The sequence below is a fragment of the Aspergillus aculeatinus genome (genome assembly GCF_003184765.1).
Source record: "Aspergillus aculeatinus CBS 121060 unplaced genomic scaffold BO66scaffold_13, whole genome shotgun sequence".
Lineage (NCBI taxonomy): Eukaryota > Fungi > Ascomycota > Eurotiomycetes > Eurotiales > Aspergillaceae > Aspergillus > Aspergillus aculeatinus.
Genome location: NW_020291482.1, coordinates 206,935 through 221,374, shown reverse-complemented (window position 1 = coordinate 221,374; position 14,440 = coordinate 206,935). Strand labels below are relative to the sequence as shown.

General features: G+C 54.9%; 6 protein-coding genes across 6 annotated transcripts; 3 read left to right on the top strand and 3 right to left on the bottom strand.

The window, feature by feature from the left end:
• Positions 1-107: 107 nt before the first annotated feature.
• Positions 108-1,450, bottom strand: BO66DRAFT_390232 (uncharacterized protein). Its single transcript, XM_025646954.1, has 4 exons — positions 1,136-1,450; positions 1,020-1,061; positions 501-950; positions 108-409 (listed from the first exon to the last, which is right to left on the bottom strand). The coding sequence occupies exons 1-4, from the start codon at positions 1,187-1,189 to the stop codon at positions 287-289; spliced, it is 669 nt and encodes a 222-aa protein (XP_025505940.1). The 5' UTR covers positions 1,190-1,450; the 3' UTR covers positions 108-286.
• A 405-nt stretch (positions 1,451-1,855) lies between these two features.
• BO66DRAFT_419046 (dynactin subunit 2) lies at positions 1,856-3,605 on the top strand (the record flags this gene model as incomplete). Its single annotated transcript, XM_025649785.1, has 3 exons — positions 1,856-1,894; positions 1,954-2,013; positions 2,082-3,605. 3 exons carry the CDS (start codon positions 1,856-1,858, stop codon positions 3,450-3,452), a joined length of 1,470 nt encoding a protein of 489 aa, XP_025505939.1. The 3' UTR covers positions 3,453-3,605.
• A 279-nt stretch (positions 3,606-3,884) lies between these two features.
• Positions 3,885-8,603, top strand: BO66DRAFT_409835 (MRX complex DNA-binding subunit; the record flags this gene model as incomplete). The annotated part of the gene is made up of 7 exons (XM_025649203.1): positions 3,885-3,920; positions 4,152-4,153; positions 4,374-4,464; positions 4,520-4,603; positions 4,665-5,292; positions 7,279-8,377; positions 8,579-8,603. The coding sequence occupies 7 exons, from the start codon at positions 3,885-3,887 to the stop codon at positions 8,601-8,603; spliced, it is 1,965 nt and encodes a 654-aa protein (XP_025505938.1).
• Positions 8,602-10,628, bottom strand: BO66DRAFT_370031 (putative DNA repair protein Rad1). The gene is made up of 6 exons (XM_025645402.1): positions 10,415-10,628; positions 10,323-10,352; positions 10,201-10,255; positions 10,104-10,143; positions 10,011-10,051; positions 8,602-9,922 (listed from the first exon to the last, which is right to left on the bottom strand). Exons 1-6 carry the CDS (start codon positions 10,515-10,517, stop codon positions 8,725-8,727), a joined length of 1,467 nt encoding a protein of 488 aa, XP_025505937.1. The 5' UTR covers positions 10,518-10,628; the 3' UTR covers positions 8,602-8,724.
• Positions 10,629-10,768: 140 nt separating this feature from the next.
• Positions 10,769-12,654, top strand: gcnE (histone acetyltransferase GCN5). Its single transcript, XM_025646953.1, has 7 exons — positions 10,769-10,867; positions 10,927-11,021; positions 11,090-11,146; positions 11,210-11,418; positions 11,480-11,594; positions 11,652-12,359; positions 12,428-12,654. Exons 1-7 carry the CDS (start codon positions 10,846-10,848, stop codon positions 12,446-12,448), a joined length of 1,227 nt encoding a protein of 408 aa, XP_025505936.1. The 5' UTR covers positions 10,769-10,845; the 3' UTR covers positions 12,449-12,654.
• Positions 12,585-14,080, bottom strand: BO66DRAFT_390228 (uncharacterized protein). The gene is made up of 2 exons (XM_025646952.1): positions 13,622-14,080; positions 12,585-13,536 (listed from the first exon to the last, which is right to left on the bottom strand). The coding sequence occupies exons 1-2, from the start codon at positions 13,878-13,880 to the stop codon at positions 12,803-12,805; spliced, it is 993 nt and encodes a 330-aa protein (XP_025505935.1). The 5' UTR covers positions 13,881-14,080; the 3' UTR covers positions 12,585-12,802.
• Between the last annotated feature and the right edge of the window lie 360 nt (positions 14,081-14,440).

The window sequence follows — 14,440 nt, the reverse complement described above, 5'->3', positions numbered from 1 at the left end:
ATGAAGGCGTCTGTGTACTGTAATCTCAGATTCATTTCAGTTAACCGTATTGATTCATTTAAACAAGTGCATGCATCAAGTTTTGTATCAATAAGATTCAATTAGGTCTTTTCTGAACAGCTTCGGGAGGAGAACCGGCCAGTCTGGTCTCGGACACTGAACGAGCGGGACGTAATAATACTTTACAGTAGACCTGCCACATAAAGATGATAGGCACAGAGCACTCCTATCGAACATTCTCCCGCCCAATCCACAGTGCAACCCACTCCTTGTTGGCTGATAGAAATTATTCCTTCTTCGGGCCAGCATAACTATACACGAACCTGGCCATCTCGACGTGCTTATCCTTTGCAACAACTACACGACGGGTGTAGTAGCGTTGCCCATCGATCACCTCAAAGCCCCAGATCTACCAGCACTTCAGTCAGCGTATGCATCGATACGATATATGCCCCGCTCCATCAATACTGATTAGTGAACGGAAGAGAGAAAATACGAACCTGCTCTGCCGTCCATCCGTTGTCCAGACTCTCCACAAAGCTCTGGAACCACAGACCCTCGCCCTCACCGAATTCCTGGCCCAAATCCTCAACCACGAATCCGTCCGCCGGCTTCCCGTCCGCCAGGATCTCCCCGTTGAGGAACTGGGCCACCTTGGGATCCTCGCTCTTGGTCAGGAACGCGAAGTTGGGACGGGCTTTGCCATCGCTGCTGCTGCTCCCGCGGATGTACCGCGATTGGCCCTGCACATGGCCGAAGATGTGGTCGGTGTGTTCGCGCTTCTTGCCGTCGCTGATGCGGTTCTCACTGGTTCCCTTGATGCCACCCGTCAAGGTCTGGTCGATCTTGATGTGGATGATGGTAGAGTCCTCCGGGTTCGGGTGGGTGTCGATGTAGAGGGTGATGGTGGCGAGGTTGAGGGCTTTACGAGTGAGCCAGCTCATTCCTTGCTGCGTAGCGACTTGTTAGTCTTGGGGAGAGCTGAAGATACCGAGGTAGAAGTGAGGGGATGTTTATACCAGTGACAGGATTGCGTCTGTAGGGTTGGACAGGGTTTTGTTCTGTAGGTGGTTTCATTAGTGACGGAACATTCCATTCAGCTGGTGATGAAGCATCATGTCATTATCCAGCGTACCATTGTCCATTCTCCGCTGAGATTCTTGATGGTGACTTCTGCGGGGGCGGCCATTTTCGGTGCTGAGGGGTAAGAATTTCACTCAAAATGAGGATAGGTTTTAAGATACGCTACCGAGGAGTAAGGATAGAGAAGAGGAGAAGAATTGATATGTTTCCAGTAGAGGGATAAGCGAGAGGGACAGTGCAGGATTGAAGGAGCAAGTTGACGGGTGGGACAAGGACGCTTTAAAGGGTACTACTGTACATCTCGGTAACTGGCAGGTAGTGCTGAAGACTCAGGGTCAATCGGCCCCTTCATGTGATCGTCGCTTCCCTCCACTGCAGCCTCGTTAAATGCCATTTCTCTCGATTTAATCAAAATGGGGCAATTGCGGCCGAGGTTGGCTTGAGGAAAGTCCGGTCTGGGAAACATGTGTTGCGGAGTAATTCTAACCGCCGCGCCGCCGAAGACGCTCTGATCGCCCTTGCCTTTGATAGTCAATAATGTCATGATTATTGTTTCTATTGTTGTTGTTGTTGTTGATGTATGTACTGTAAGTTACTGTATAGTAGTGTATCGTCGAACCGGACTGTATGTATGGTTCCTTCGTAATGTGTTTACCCGCCCCTGGCACGTGAACAAACATTCCCCTTCACTTCCTCTTGAGGATCACTTCATCTCCAGCCCTTCCCCGCAACAGTAGATGAATCTTCGCACTCAATCACATAACTGGACGCCATGTCTTTCAACCGGAAATACGCCGGTCTTCCTGACCTGGTCAGCATAACTCCATTGCCAGTAGTCCGGCCGGACTAAAATCTAACAACGACGTGCAGGATCTCGCTCCCGATATCTACGAGACTCCCGATCTGACCGACGGAGCTTCTACTATCCCGGTTCGCTGCCATGTCTATCGTCCGCGCGCGGGTGTCCTTCCCCATTCTGACAGCTTATCGGCGAACAGACCACAACTCTTCGCACCGCCTCCAACGTAGACGACGATGCTGGCGACAACTCTGATATCGATCGCCAAGGCATCAACGCCGACGTGGCGCGCGCCCACTTCCTCGGTGCCACCGTCGACGCCCGCGAAGCCAATTTCTCAGACAGCATAGCCGCGAAACGCAAAGCATACAGAAGCAAGAGCCGTCGGCGACGGAGACATGATCTTGGAGCCGACGAACTCGATGATCTCAGCGACAGTGAAGACGAAAGTGTGGAGCGCAAGCTGGCTCGTCTGCGCCGCGAAGTCGAGGAACTGAAAGATCAGCTGGCAACGCAACAATCTAGTACTGAGTCTGCGGAGACAGCCGCTCTGAGCAAACCTGGAACAGATGGAACAGATGGTGTGCTGGAACTGAGTCGCGCATTGGACAATCTCTACGCATCCTCGCGCAGTGGCCCCTCCGGCTCCCACTCGGCCGCAGCTGTCCTGTCTCAAAAGCTCGCCTCCACCTCCACTCCAGATTCCCCGGTCAGCAACCCCGCTCAGCTGGACGATCGTAAGCCCACCAACAATCGCCCACAAACACCCCCGTCCCCGTCCGCGACCGGCGGTGGAGTCCTCGCCCATGCGGCCTCTTTCGATGGGCGACTGGCTCTCATTGAAGCGGCCATGGGAATCTCCAGCTCCTCGAATCCCTTTGTCAACGATGCCATCTCTGAACCGGACCTTCAACCGGTTCTTCCTGCGCTCGACCACCTCACCTCTCGCCTCGCCACGCTTATGAACCTCCTCGTCGGCCCGAACCCCGTCTCCGCCTTCCCAAGCATGGGCTCAGCTCCCCCCGCCACGACCGTCACCACGCCTCATCTCGAGTCCCTATCCAGCCGCGTGCGCAAACTAACCGCCGACACGGAGGCCCTGGCCGCCGCGCGTAAGCGCGCCGTCGACGCCGCCAAAGCGGCCCAAAACGCCCGTATCTCCTCCACGGCTCTCGAGCCCTCCGACATGTCGGTCTCATCTTCGTCCGCCACGGAAGTCGACCCCGCCACCACTCAGCGTGACGAGCAAGCCACCAAGATCCAGGCCCTCTATGCTACTCTCCCCACCATCCAGTCTCTCCACCCGATTCTCCCCAGCGTCCTCGAACGACTGCGCTCGCTGCGCGCCATCCACGCCGGGGCCGCCCACGCCTCGGAGTCGTTAGATGTGCTGGAAAAGCGACAAGCCGATATGGCTCGGGAGATTGAGCAGTGGCGCGAGGGGCTTCGGGTAGTAGAGGAGAAGATGAAGCAGGGCGAGGCGGCGCTGAAGAATAATATTGAGACCGTGGAGCCGTGGGTCAGGGACTTGGAGAGTCGGCTTGACAGGTTGGGAGTCAGTGGGGTGTAGATGGTACAATACAGCATGTAAAGCAAGATAAGGATGGATTTGAGTTTACGAAGGTGACCCGGCAAGTGCAGGCCATGAGTTGTCGGGTGTATTCTTTGGTTTATGTTAAGCGGAAGAAGACATTCAGGTTTATGATAAGAATGTACATACACTAATACCATTACTTGCATATGCCAGGGAAAATCTACATGAGACCTCAGTGATAAGCCCAGAGGCAAATGAGTCGATTGTTTACTATCCTTAAGCGAGGTTCTTCTCAACTTGTGATTCTGAACATACAGTAGATCGAATGTATCTGCCTCACTGATGGATTCTAATTTTGCATAAAGCTGGACCCCTCTTATAATGGGACTTCAATTTCATACATCCATGATAAGCGTCATGACTACCTGAGTAAGTAGTAACTTAAATCCCCAATGGCCGCCTAAACCGATGCCTGCGCACGTGACCGCGCGCCGTCTTCCCCGCGTCCGCCGACGCGCTCGCTTTTCTTATCAAAGGATGGGCTGGCTGGGTCCGGGCTCGATGACGGAAACCCGGCGTACTTGGTGAAAGTGGTTCAACAACTTGATGCAACCAGGCTGCTTGACGGCCCTCTCTTAGACAGCCTCAAGATGTAAGTTCAAATTTTCGAAGAACCTTGCAAGCTTCGCATTTGGTGTATGGATTATAACTAACCCCGAGTCTATCTGTCTGCAGGTGTAAGTGAAGTGAAGTTGGAAGTGCCGCGGAGCTAGATCTGGAAGCAAGAAGTCTCCGACGCTGACTTTTGCACAGCGAAGATAGATAAGCTTTCGATTTTGGGGTAGGTTTTGTGCTTTTGTCCGGCTTAGGTGTCTTGTTCGCAAGTCGCTTTTGTTTTTTTTTTCGACCTTTTTGTTTGGGCTGTTAACTGACTGGGTGTTTCTTTGCCTTGATAAGTGTCCGCTCGTTCGACAATACCCGCAGCGAGACTATCCAGTTTCACACGCCGCTTACGTTGATTGTTGGGTATAATGGATCGGGAAAGACGGTATTGCATTTTTCTGTCCAAGGGATTATGGGTTGTTAGGCTGATGTGATGGAAGACGATTATTGAATGTCTCAAGTATGCGACTACCGGTGATCTTCCGCCGAATAGCAAGGGTGGTGCATTCATCCATGATCCGAAGGTACGGGTTTCCAGAATGGACTAGATGTACACGAGAGGGCGACTGCTGACGATAGGGTCAGTTGTGCGGCGAAAAGGAGGTGCTGGCGCAGGTCAAGCTGTCCTTCAAAGCGACCTCGGGCGCCAAGATGGTGGCGACGCGGAGTCTCCAGCTGACGGTGAAGAAGACGACGCGGCAGCAGAAGACGCTGGAGGGCCAGCTCCTGATGGTCAAGGACGGCGAGCGGACGGCCATCTCGTCGCGGGTGGCCGAGCTGGACCAGATCCTGCCGCAGTACCTGGGCGTGTCGAGGGCGATCCTCGACTCGGTCATCTTCTGCCACCAGGACGAGAGCCTGTGGCCCATGAGCGAGCCGTCGGTGCTCAAGAAGAAGTTCGACGAGATCTTCGAGGCGATGAAGTACACCAAGGCGATCGACAACATCAAGCAGCTCCGCAAGAAGCAGAACGAGGAGCTGGCCAAGTACAAGATCATGGAGCAGCACGCCAAGGAGGACAAGGAGAAGGCCGACCGCGCCGAGAAGCGCTCCATCAAGCTGCAGGACGAGATCGAGGCCCTGCGCGCCGAGACCCAGCAGCTCTCCCAGGAGATGCGCCGCGTCGCCGACCTGGCGGACAAGGCCTGGAAGGAGTCCGAGAGCTACTCCCAGATCCTGGGCGCGCTGGAGGGCAAGCGCATCGAGGCGAAGAGCATCCAGACGACGCTCGATAACCTGCAAAGACATCTGGTGGAGCTCGACGATTCGGATGAGTGGCTGGAGGCGAATCTGGAGCAATTCGAGACAAAGCAACTGCAGTACCAGCAGCAGGAGGAATCGCAGAAGGAGAACTACATGGAGATCAAGGAGCAGATCGAGAAAGCGCGGCAGAAGCTGGGTCTCAAGCAGGCTGAGTACGGGAAGTTCGAGAACGACAAGGCGAACTTCGAGCGCCAGGTCGAGAGGCGACAGCGCATGACCAGAGAGATTGCGCGGAGCCACAGCATCCGCGGGTTCGATAACGTGGCGGACCAGGCGGATGTCGACGAGTTCATGCGGAGAATTAGGAAGATCCTCAAAGAGCAGAATCAGGTGCTGGAGCGAGTCAAGCGGGAGGCACAAAGTGAGCTGCGTGAGGCGCAAAGCTCCCTGAATCAGCTTGGACAACGCAAATCGGCACTGCAGGAAAGTAAGATCGCGGCCAAGCGACAGATGGCCTTGAACGACCGAGATGCGGCTTCCTATCAAGCAAAACTCAATGAGATCAATGTCGATGAGGGCGTGCAGGCTGCGCTGGAGACGAACATTGAAGACATCAATTCTCGCTTGGATCAGGCCAAGGAACGCTCACGATCCGCTTCGTGGGATAAAGAGATCCAGAACATCAACTCGGAGATCCGCAGTCTCGAGGACGAAAGCTCCCGCCTGAACACCGAACTCATCGAAGCCACTAAGAAGGCTGGTGATCTCGCCCGGTTGGACCACCTTAAAAAGGAACTGAAGGAAAGGGAGCGCAGTCTGGAAACCATGAAAGGGGCTCATGGCGAACGACTCTCCAAATACGTTAAACCCACTTGGAGCGCCGAAACCCTGGAGCAAGACTTCAACCATGTTCTAGAAGAAGAGTCAAGACACGTCTCGAAGGCGGAGCGTGAACGCGACGGCGTCAGCCGCGAGCTGGAACAAGTAGAGTTCAAGCTGAAAGAAGCGAAGAAAGCCTTGGGTCAGCGGCAGAAAGAACTCAAGGAGAGCGTCACAGAAATCCGTGAAGCCATTGGTGAAGAACCCGAGGAATATCTTGAGATCGTCAAAGAGCGGCAGATCCAGCTTGATCTTGCGCGCAAAGATACGGAGCAGTTTGCTGGCATCAGCACGTACATGAAAGACTGTCTTGCCACGGCGAAGTCAACGAAGGTTTGCCGGTTGTGCCAGCGGGGCTTCGAAGCAGACAGACAATTACAGATCTTCATCAACAAACTTGAGGGCTTGGTCAAGCGAAACCAACGTAATGCTGAAGACGAGGATATCCGACAATTGGAGGAAGACCTCAACACTGCGCGAGAAGCTATCACGGCCTACAACACGTGGACACGATTGAAGGAAACAGAAATCCCGAGTCTGGAGAAGGAAGAGGAGCAATATGTTCTCCAACAGGACAAGCTCCTCAATCAATTAGAAGAACACGACCAGATCCTCGGCGAGAAGACCGAGAAGAAGAAAGAGGTCGAAGCACTTTCCAAAACCGTCAGCACTATCGTCAAGTATGACAGCGAAATCAAGTCTATCCGCTCTCAGATACAAGAACTCTCTTCAAAGCAAGATGACAACACTGGTTCACGCACCCTGGAGGATATTCAGGAAGAAATTGCTGGGATTGGCGAGCGGTCCCGCGCTCTGAAGAAGACATTGTCAAAAGTCACCCATGACAAGGAGCAGGCGTTAGCGGAGATCAACAATCTGGAATTGCAGCTCAGAGATGCTAGGAGCAACCTAGATAACGCCAAGTTCCAGCTCGAACGGAAGGCAGATCTTCTCACTCGCCTGGCAGAGTTCAAGAACCTCAACAACGAACAGCGTGCCGCGATCGCGAAGGCGGACAAGGACATTGAGGAACTCACTCCTGAACTACTCAAGATCCAAGCTCAAGTCGATGACATCAGTCAACGCGCCGAGGCTCGTGAAAGGGAATTGCAGCAAGGAATTTCCCAACTGTCCGATAGCGTACATCAGCTGGAAATCGCAAACGAGGAGATAGAAGCCTATAACGAGCGAGGAGGTCCCACTCAGCTCGAGCGAAGCAAACGAGAACTCCAGGCCATCGAGAACGAGATCGGCGAGCTTGAATCCGAACAGGCCACGATCACGAAAGAGATCAACCGGATCTCAGCCCAGCTCAAAGACAGCGAAAACACCAAGCGCCAATACGCCGACAACCTGACGTACCGCCAGGCGACCCGGGCCCTGGACAAGGTCAATGTGGAGATCGAGCAACTCGCCGCGCAGAACGCCGAGGTCGACCGCAGCCGCTTCAAGGAGGAATCGGAGCGCCGCACGCGCGAGCACAACGCCCTGGCCGCCAAGCAAGCGAGCAAGATGGGCGAGATGAAGTCCAAGGACGACCAGCTGTTGCAGCTGCTCGCCGACTGGGACACGGACTACAAGAACGCGGCGAGCAAGTACAAGGAGGCGCACATCAAGGTGGAGACGACGCGCGCGGCGGTCGACGACCTGGCGCGCTACGGCGGCGCCCTCGACAAGGCCATCATGAAGTACCACGGCCTGAAGATGGAGGAGATCAACGCCATCGTCGGCGAGCTCTGGCAGAAGACCTACCGCGGCACGGACGTCGACACCATCCTCATCCGCTCCGACAACGAGAACGCCAAGGGCAACCGCTCGTACAACTACCGCGTCTGCATGGTCAAGCAGGGCGCCGAGATGGACATGCGCGGCCGCTGCAGCGCCGGCCAGAAGGTGCTGGCCAGCATCATCATCCGCCTCGCCCTGGCCGAGTGCTTCGGCGTCAACTGTGGCCTCATCGCCCTCGACGAGCCCACCACCAACCTCGACCGCGACAACATCCGCTCGCTGGCCGAGTCCCTCCACGACATCATCCGCACGCGCCAGCAGCAGGCCAACTTCCAGCTGATCGTCATCACCCACGACGAAGAGTTCCTGCGTCACATGCAGTGCGGCGATTTCAGCGATTACTATTACCGGGTTTCGCGGAACGAGCGCCAGAAGTCCATCATTGAGCGCCAGTCGATCGCTGAGGTATGCTGCAATGCCCATCCATGGTACGACGATTTAATGCTAACGGGTGTCTGCAGGTTATGTGATTGTGACTTTATGTCGCTGGCTGCCGGTGGGCAGATTCGAGGCTCTTATGCATGGCATGGCTCCTACGAGGATAGGGGACGTTCTTCCAATCAAGGATCAAAAGTGGTACAGTACACATTAGCTTACTTCATGTACTGTACATCATACACAAACATTAGCAGAAAGCATATGCCGGCGTTTTAGGGGGGGGGGACTGCAGTACAACTACGTCATTAGTATCTTATCTCCTTCACACTATTCTGTCGTTCAAGACCGCTAGATAAAGACACAAGCTACAAAAGGGAAAACGACCCATTTCCAAACTCTAAAGGACCTCCGCGTCATCATCCAACAACGGCACGAACCGAAAGTCCACGAAACTGACCACAGGCGCCAAACCCCCTCTAGCCGACAACCTCGCCCCACTGGTGCCAGCATGGACATCGGACTCGATCATGAACTGCAAGCTCAGCACCCCCTGCCGATCGCCCCGGATACTGACCTTATTCGCCACGGCCATCGCGCGGCTCGCTTTCTGGACCGCCTTGAACCTGTAATCCTGTCGGATGTGCTGCGACCCCCCCGACGATGCCGAGGAGGGCGGACTGACCAGAAACGTCTCGGTGACAGTCGGGGCGAGGCGGGCTCGTTTCGCGCGGGAGGCACCCTCATCATTATTATCTTCACGGGGAGCGGCACCGGATGCGGTGGGGGGCTGATTCTCGACGGAGAACTCGACGGAGGACTCGCTGAACGAGCCGCCGGCGCCGGCCAACGCGAAGAACGGCTCGTGGGTCGCGGAGGCCGAGATTTTGAGGACGGTCGGGTCCGTGGCTGCCAGCTCGGTGATGGCGTTGTGGAGCCAGGCCGACCGCATGATGATCTTCATGATGATCGCGTCGCGTTGCAGGGGGATCTCGATCTCGCCGCCTTCGGGCTCGTATGTGGTTAATTCGCAGGTGGTCTGGATGCCGGTCTCGGTGAGCGTGATGCTCAAGGGACTGCCTTCCGTGGCGTAGCGGAGGGTGCACGAGCGGTCGAGGAGGAGGGCTGGCGTGGTGAAGGCGCTGTGGGAAGGGGCCGGTTGCACGCTGCCGGCGCGGGAGGAGCCGCTGCCGCCGGATGTGGAGTTGTCGTTGATGCCGAGGATCTTGAGCGTTTCGAGAAGGGCGGTGAGCGAGACTTCGAAGCACGGGTAGTAGGGGGTTGGGTCGTCGGTGGAGGGGGACTCGGTGTCATCATGGTCGCTATGCTCGTCGGTGGGGGTGCGAGCTGCGGCTGGTGGTGGTGGTGGTGGTGGTGGTGGTGGTGGATTGAAGGTGTAACTGGTGAAGAGGGCCTTGTCGAGGAATGCAAGCCCCTGCACCGTTCGGGTTTCTTCCACGGAGAAGCGGATGCCGTCGGGCGTGAGCTGCACGGTGGCCTTGGGTGCGAATCCGATGCATTGGAGCAGGGTGTAGAGGTGGTGGGCGTTGCTGGAGACCGCGGTGAAGATGGGTTCCACGTCCGCCATGGTATTCTGGCTCGGACTGAGCGCGGCGGCAGCGGTACGATGCGTGTGGAATAGGTTATATGAGGAGTGCAATGAGGGAGAGAGGGAGAGAGAGAGACAAAGGTGGTGTAGATATATGCTTCGTTTTTTTGGTTTTCAACTTTCCAGGATATGGTACATGGGTATCAGAGGAGGTAACTGGAACTTTAAACGTAAACTCCAACGGCACAGATCATATAGACGGCTCCGAAGCTGTTCCACGGACGTTAGTCATGGCCGGTTTGGTGGGACCGCGGGCGTGTTTCTTACCCAAACGCCAGCGATGCTGGGACGCCGAACAGGGCAATGCTGGTGAATGAACGGTCTGGTCAATTGGTAAGCACATGGCGAGAATAAGGTCAAATTCGAATCTTAATGGGTCGGTGACTGACTCAATCCAAAGAGACCAGTAAGTATGAAGGCTAGTGGGTCAAAAGGTCAGTAATCGGCAGTATGATAGCGACAAGAGGCAGGTTGAGCTCACCAGCAAGCAGGAGACTAAAGCCGACGAAGAACTGGCTATCTTTCGCGATAAGGGGAGAATAAGGGCTCGCAGAAGCTGCCTCCCAGACTTGGTTCAGAGACATTGAGGCGTGACGAACAAGAACAATTTTGGTAGAGAAAGGCTTTGTTGGGAACAAGAGACACGCTTCACAAAATGAAACAGAAGAGAAGATTGCTTTGATATAGAGTCCTAGCAACGTAACTAGTTCGCTGTTGTCGTAATCATCGAAATGGTTATCTGGCTTAACTGCGCCGGATCAATATAGTTCCAGGCCGTTTCCCCCCCCCCGTATCGGCAGCAGGTGGAGAGGCCGAGAGGGACGCCCGCGCGCTACTTGCCTCAGCTCCACGTCAAGTCAGTCAGTCGCTCGTTCAGAATCTCCCTTCCTGAAATTAGTCGCAATTCACATTATGCCGGCACTTACATCAGAGAGTGAGTTGAAGCTCGCGGTCAGGCAGCTGGAATCGTTACTAAATTAGATTGAGGTCCAGGTACCAAGCGGAAAGCTTCGGAGGAGGCCCTTTCCCCAGATTCGCAGCAACGGAGCAAGAAAGCGCGCACCGATTCCCCGGGGGAGGAGCTCAAGGTGGGCATTTTAAAATTGGAATGTTAGGGTGATGACTGGAACACTGTACTAATCTCTTCGGCGTTCAGACAGAAGATGAACCCCTCGATAAGCCGCCCATGAGGATTGTCCCGTTCCCGGAGAAGGTAAGCTTGCGCAGCACCTCCGCCCCGGCTATGGATGAGACTAACAACTCCAACCCATAACAGCCGGCCGTACTCGAAGAGCGTCGTGGTGAGATTGAGTTTCGTGTGGTCAACAACGATGGCTCGCGCGACAGTTTCGTCGTCCTCACCGGTCTCAAGTGTATCTTCCAGAAACAACTCCCCAAAATGCCCAAGGACTATATCGCGCGCTTAGTCTACGACCGGTCGCATCTGTCTATCGCAATCGTCAAGCATCCCCTGGAAGTGGTCGGGTACGTATATGTGTGGTGGGAAGGTAGATGGGGTATTGGACTGGGCTAATGCGGCATGCAGAGGCATCACATACCGTCCGTTCAACAGTCGCCGCTTCGCCGAGATCGTCTTCTGTGCCATCTCTTCTGACCAGCAAGTCAAAGGATATGGTGCGCATCTCATGTCCCATTTGAAGGTCAGCATGCAATCTTCCCGGTGAGGGAAAACAGCTATTGACGCGTTTGTTATACAGGATTACGTCAAGGCGACATCGGACATCATGCATTTCCTAACCTACGCTGATAACTACGCTATCGGATACTTCAAGAAGCAGGGTTTCACTAAAGAAATCACGCTGGATAAGTCTGTCTGGATGGGATACATCAAGGATTACGAGGGAGGAACAATCATGCAGTGTACCATGCTGCCCACGATACGCTATCTCGAGGTTGGCCGCATGCTTCTCAAGCAGAAGGAGGCGGTCCATGCGAAGATCCGGGCGTTCAGTCGGTCACACATCATCCATGCGCCCCCCAAGGAGTGGAAGAACGGAGCCTGCAAGATCGATCCCTTGCTGATCCCAGCTATCAAAGAGTCGGGATGGTCGCCCGATATGGACGAATTAGCCCGCCAGCCCCGCCACGGGCCGAACTACAATCAACTTCTGCATCTGCTCAACGACATGCAGAACCACAGTGCCGCGTGGCCGTTCACACAACCGGTCAACCGAGACGAAGTGCCGGATTACTACGAAGTCATCAAAGAACCCATGGACCTGTCGACGATGGAGGAGAAACACGAGAAGGATATGTACCCGACGCCGCAGGACTTCATCAAGGATGCCATGTTGATCTTCGACAACTGCCGAAGGTACAACAACGAGAACACGCCGTATGCCAAGAGTGCCAACAAGCTGGAGAAGTTCATGTGGCAGCAGATACGAAACATTCCGGAGTGGTCGGTAAGTACTAGTCTCCTTCCCTGGATCTTGCATGGGCTACGGACACTCAGGCGCTGACATCACTCTAGCATTTGGCCGAGAACCACTGAATAGGTGGTTGTGTAGTCTTTTGGTGCGTAGGCGTTGCTAATTGGCGTTTGGTTCTGTGTGTGTGTGTGTGTGTGTGTGTGATGAACGAATACCCAAAGTTATGAGAACATGGAGCGTTGCTTTCTCTTGCACTTTTCTTCTTGTTCTTCTGGTTGAACGTGGACATAATTCACAATAGGGATAGTCTATTGAACCTTGATGGCCCCGTCGCTGTGTTTCTGTGTCTTGCGAATAGGATGGTCATATTCATGCAATATGATGGCATCGATGCATAAGCAGGGCGAGATCAATGAGTACTTGCGAACCCTTTAATTTTGACCCAACACATGCCTCTCGTGCTAGAAAGAAAGCACCTACGACTTCTTCCCCAAGATCCGCTTAGGATGTCGGGCCCCGGCCACTCCTGACCCCGCCGCTCTCCCGAAGCCGGACCCTTCGTCAATGTCCATCCTCGACCCCCCTAAAGCCTGAATACTATCGTAGTCATTGCCATGTTCCCAGTACCCGTCATCGTCATCCAGTTCGTCCGCACTAAACTCGCGCTTGTTGCCGCCGAGGCCGCCACCTCGGAAGGCCTGCTGCTGCTGGCCCCAGTGTTTCCGCGCCCCGCCGGCCGCGCTTCCCTCGCCTCCACCGGCAGCACTAGCGGCCTCCGCCCGGTACGCGGCCAGCGTCTGCTCAAAGATCAGGTTACGCTCATGCTCCTTGGCCCGCCGCTTCGCCGACTCGGATTTGATCTTGGCGATCTCGGCCTCGATGTCGCTGATGACGTCGCCGCAGCGCGTCTCCCATTGCGTAAGGATGGTGATCATGCTGGAGAGCGACTGGGGCCTGACGTCGCGGAGCGGGGCGATGGCGGTGACGTTGACGGTCGGAGGGGTCGAGGCCGGCGAGAGGCGGGCGGTGATCAGGGAGGAGTAGATGGCGGTTGTGACGAGGGATTCGAGGTCGGCGGGGGCGGTGATGGAGAGGGCGCCCATGAGGGCGGTGTAGGTGAGGGGTTGGATGGTGGAGGAGAGGGTGAGGAGGGTGAGGAGGCGGAGTTTGAGAGTCTGGGCCGGGCTGAGAGCGGGCAGGTTGGGTGTTTCTGTGAGAGTGATTGAATGTGTTGAGCATTATGTTTGCGTTGTGTTGCCACGGTTTGTGAAGGAGATATGTTAGAGAAAACTCACCTTGGTAGTCTTGCCATGTGCCCCAGGCGAAGATCTCCAGCAACGTCAGGTAGCTCTGGTATTCTGCTGGGGTGTCCGGGGAGCGGAGGGCTTGGACTGCCGCGGTCTCCAGGAGCTCTGCGAAGACGAATGTATGTGGGTTGGAGGTTGCATTTGTGATGATATTGGCGACAAAGCGCGGAGAGTTGACGCTGGATGAATTGGCGAGAGCGATGAACGGCTGGAGGGCCTCGATGGCCCGGGTGTGGATTTGGTCCATGCTTGCTGTATGTCGGCCACCTGGAATACGATGGCTCGATATCACACTTGTTCGATTGCCTTGGCTGTCTAGGCCGGTTGTAATGAACTAAGGAAGCTGAAGTTAAGCCTCAGATGGTTGTGTCTGCAGTTTCTGCAAGTGCTGATAAGCAGTTATAGTGGAAAATCAGCTCGGAGGTGCCGGTAATTGTCGGCGGTCGGTGGGATGAATCGTTGAATCGATGACCGATGCTGGGATGGATGTTATGGCGGTGTTTGTCTGCGATGCAAACATGGTGGGAGTGACATCCGGCCATGTGATTCCGCATCCAACTTAGACTAATCCATGATAACTACATCCTGCAGTCTCTACTTTCGGCTCTCCAATTTGCTATCGTTCTTGTCAGGACTGCCTCGGAGTAGCTCGCTTCAATGGGCGTTTCGACTGAGGTGAGGCTCTGGTCGACCTTCATCTATTGAGAACCACTGCAATCTCAAGTCTGGAACCATTCCAGGAGCTACAGCTCTATAGTTGAAACGTCAGAGCCACCCGATGTTTCAACCCCAGAACCCTTCCACTGT

Excerpts from the sequence above, each read along its gene's own strand:
- gcnE (XM_025646953.1), top strand. The coding sequence starts at position 10,846 with ATGCCGGCACTTACATCAGAGA. Across the intron at positions 11,022-11,089 it reads CCCCGGGGGAGGAGCTCAAG|ACAGAAGATGAACCCCTCGA; the intron begins GTGGGCATTTTA and ends TTCGGCGTTCAG. Across the intron at positions 11,595-11,651 it reads ATCTCATGTCCCATTTGAAG|GATTACGTCAAGGCGACATC; the intron begins GTCAGCATGCAA and ends TTTGTTATACAG.
- BO66DRAFT_390228 (XM_025646952.1), bottom strand. The coding sequence starts at position 13,880 with ATGGACCAAATCCACACCCGGGCCATCGAGGCCCTCCAGCCGTTCATC. Across the intron at positions 13,537-13,621 it reads CACATGGCAAGACTACCAAG|AAACACCCAACCTGCCCGCT; the intron begins GTGAGTTTTCTC and ends TCACTCTCACAG.
- BO66DRAFT_390232 (XM_025646954.1), bottom strand. The coding sequence starts at position 1,189 with ATGGCCGCCCCCGCAGAAGTCACCATCAAGAATCTCAGCGGAGAATGG. Across the intron at positions 1,062-1,135 it reads TCAGCGGAGAATGGACAATG|AACAAAACCCTGTCCAACCC; the intron begins GTACGCTGGATA and ends AACCACCTACAG. Across the intron at positions 951-1,019 it reads CAGACGCAATCCTGTCACTG|CAAGGAATGAGCTGGCTCAC; the intron begins GTATAAACATCC and ends GTCGCTACGCAG.
- BO66DRAFT_370031 (XM_025645402.1), bottom strand. The coding sequence starts at position 10,517 with ATGTCTCTGAACCAAGTCTGGGAGGCAGCTTCTGCGAGCCCTTATTCT. Across the intron at positions 10,144-10,200 it reads CCAGCATCGCTGGCGTTTGG|CTTCGGAGCCGTCTATATGA; the intron begins GTAAGAAACACG and ends TCCGTGGAACAG. Across the intron at positions 9,923-10,010 it reads CATATATCTACACCACCTTT|CCAGAATACCATGGCGGACG; the intron begins GTCTCTCTCTCT and ends GCTCAGTCCGAG.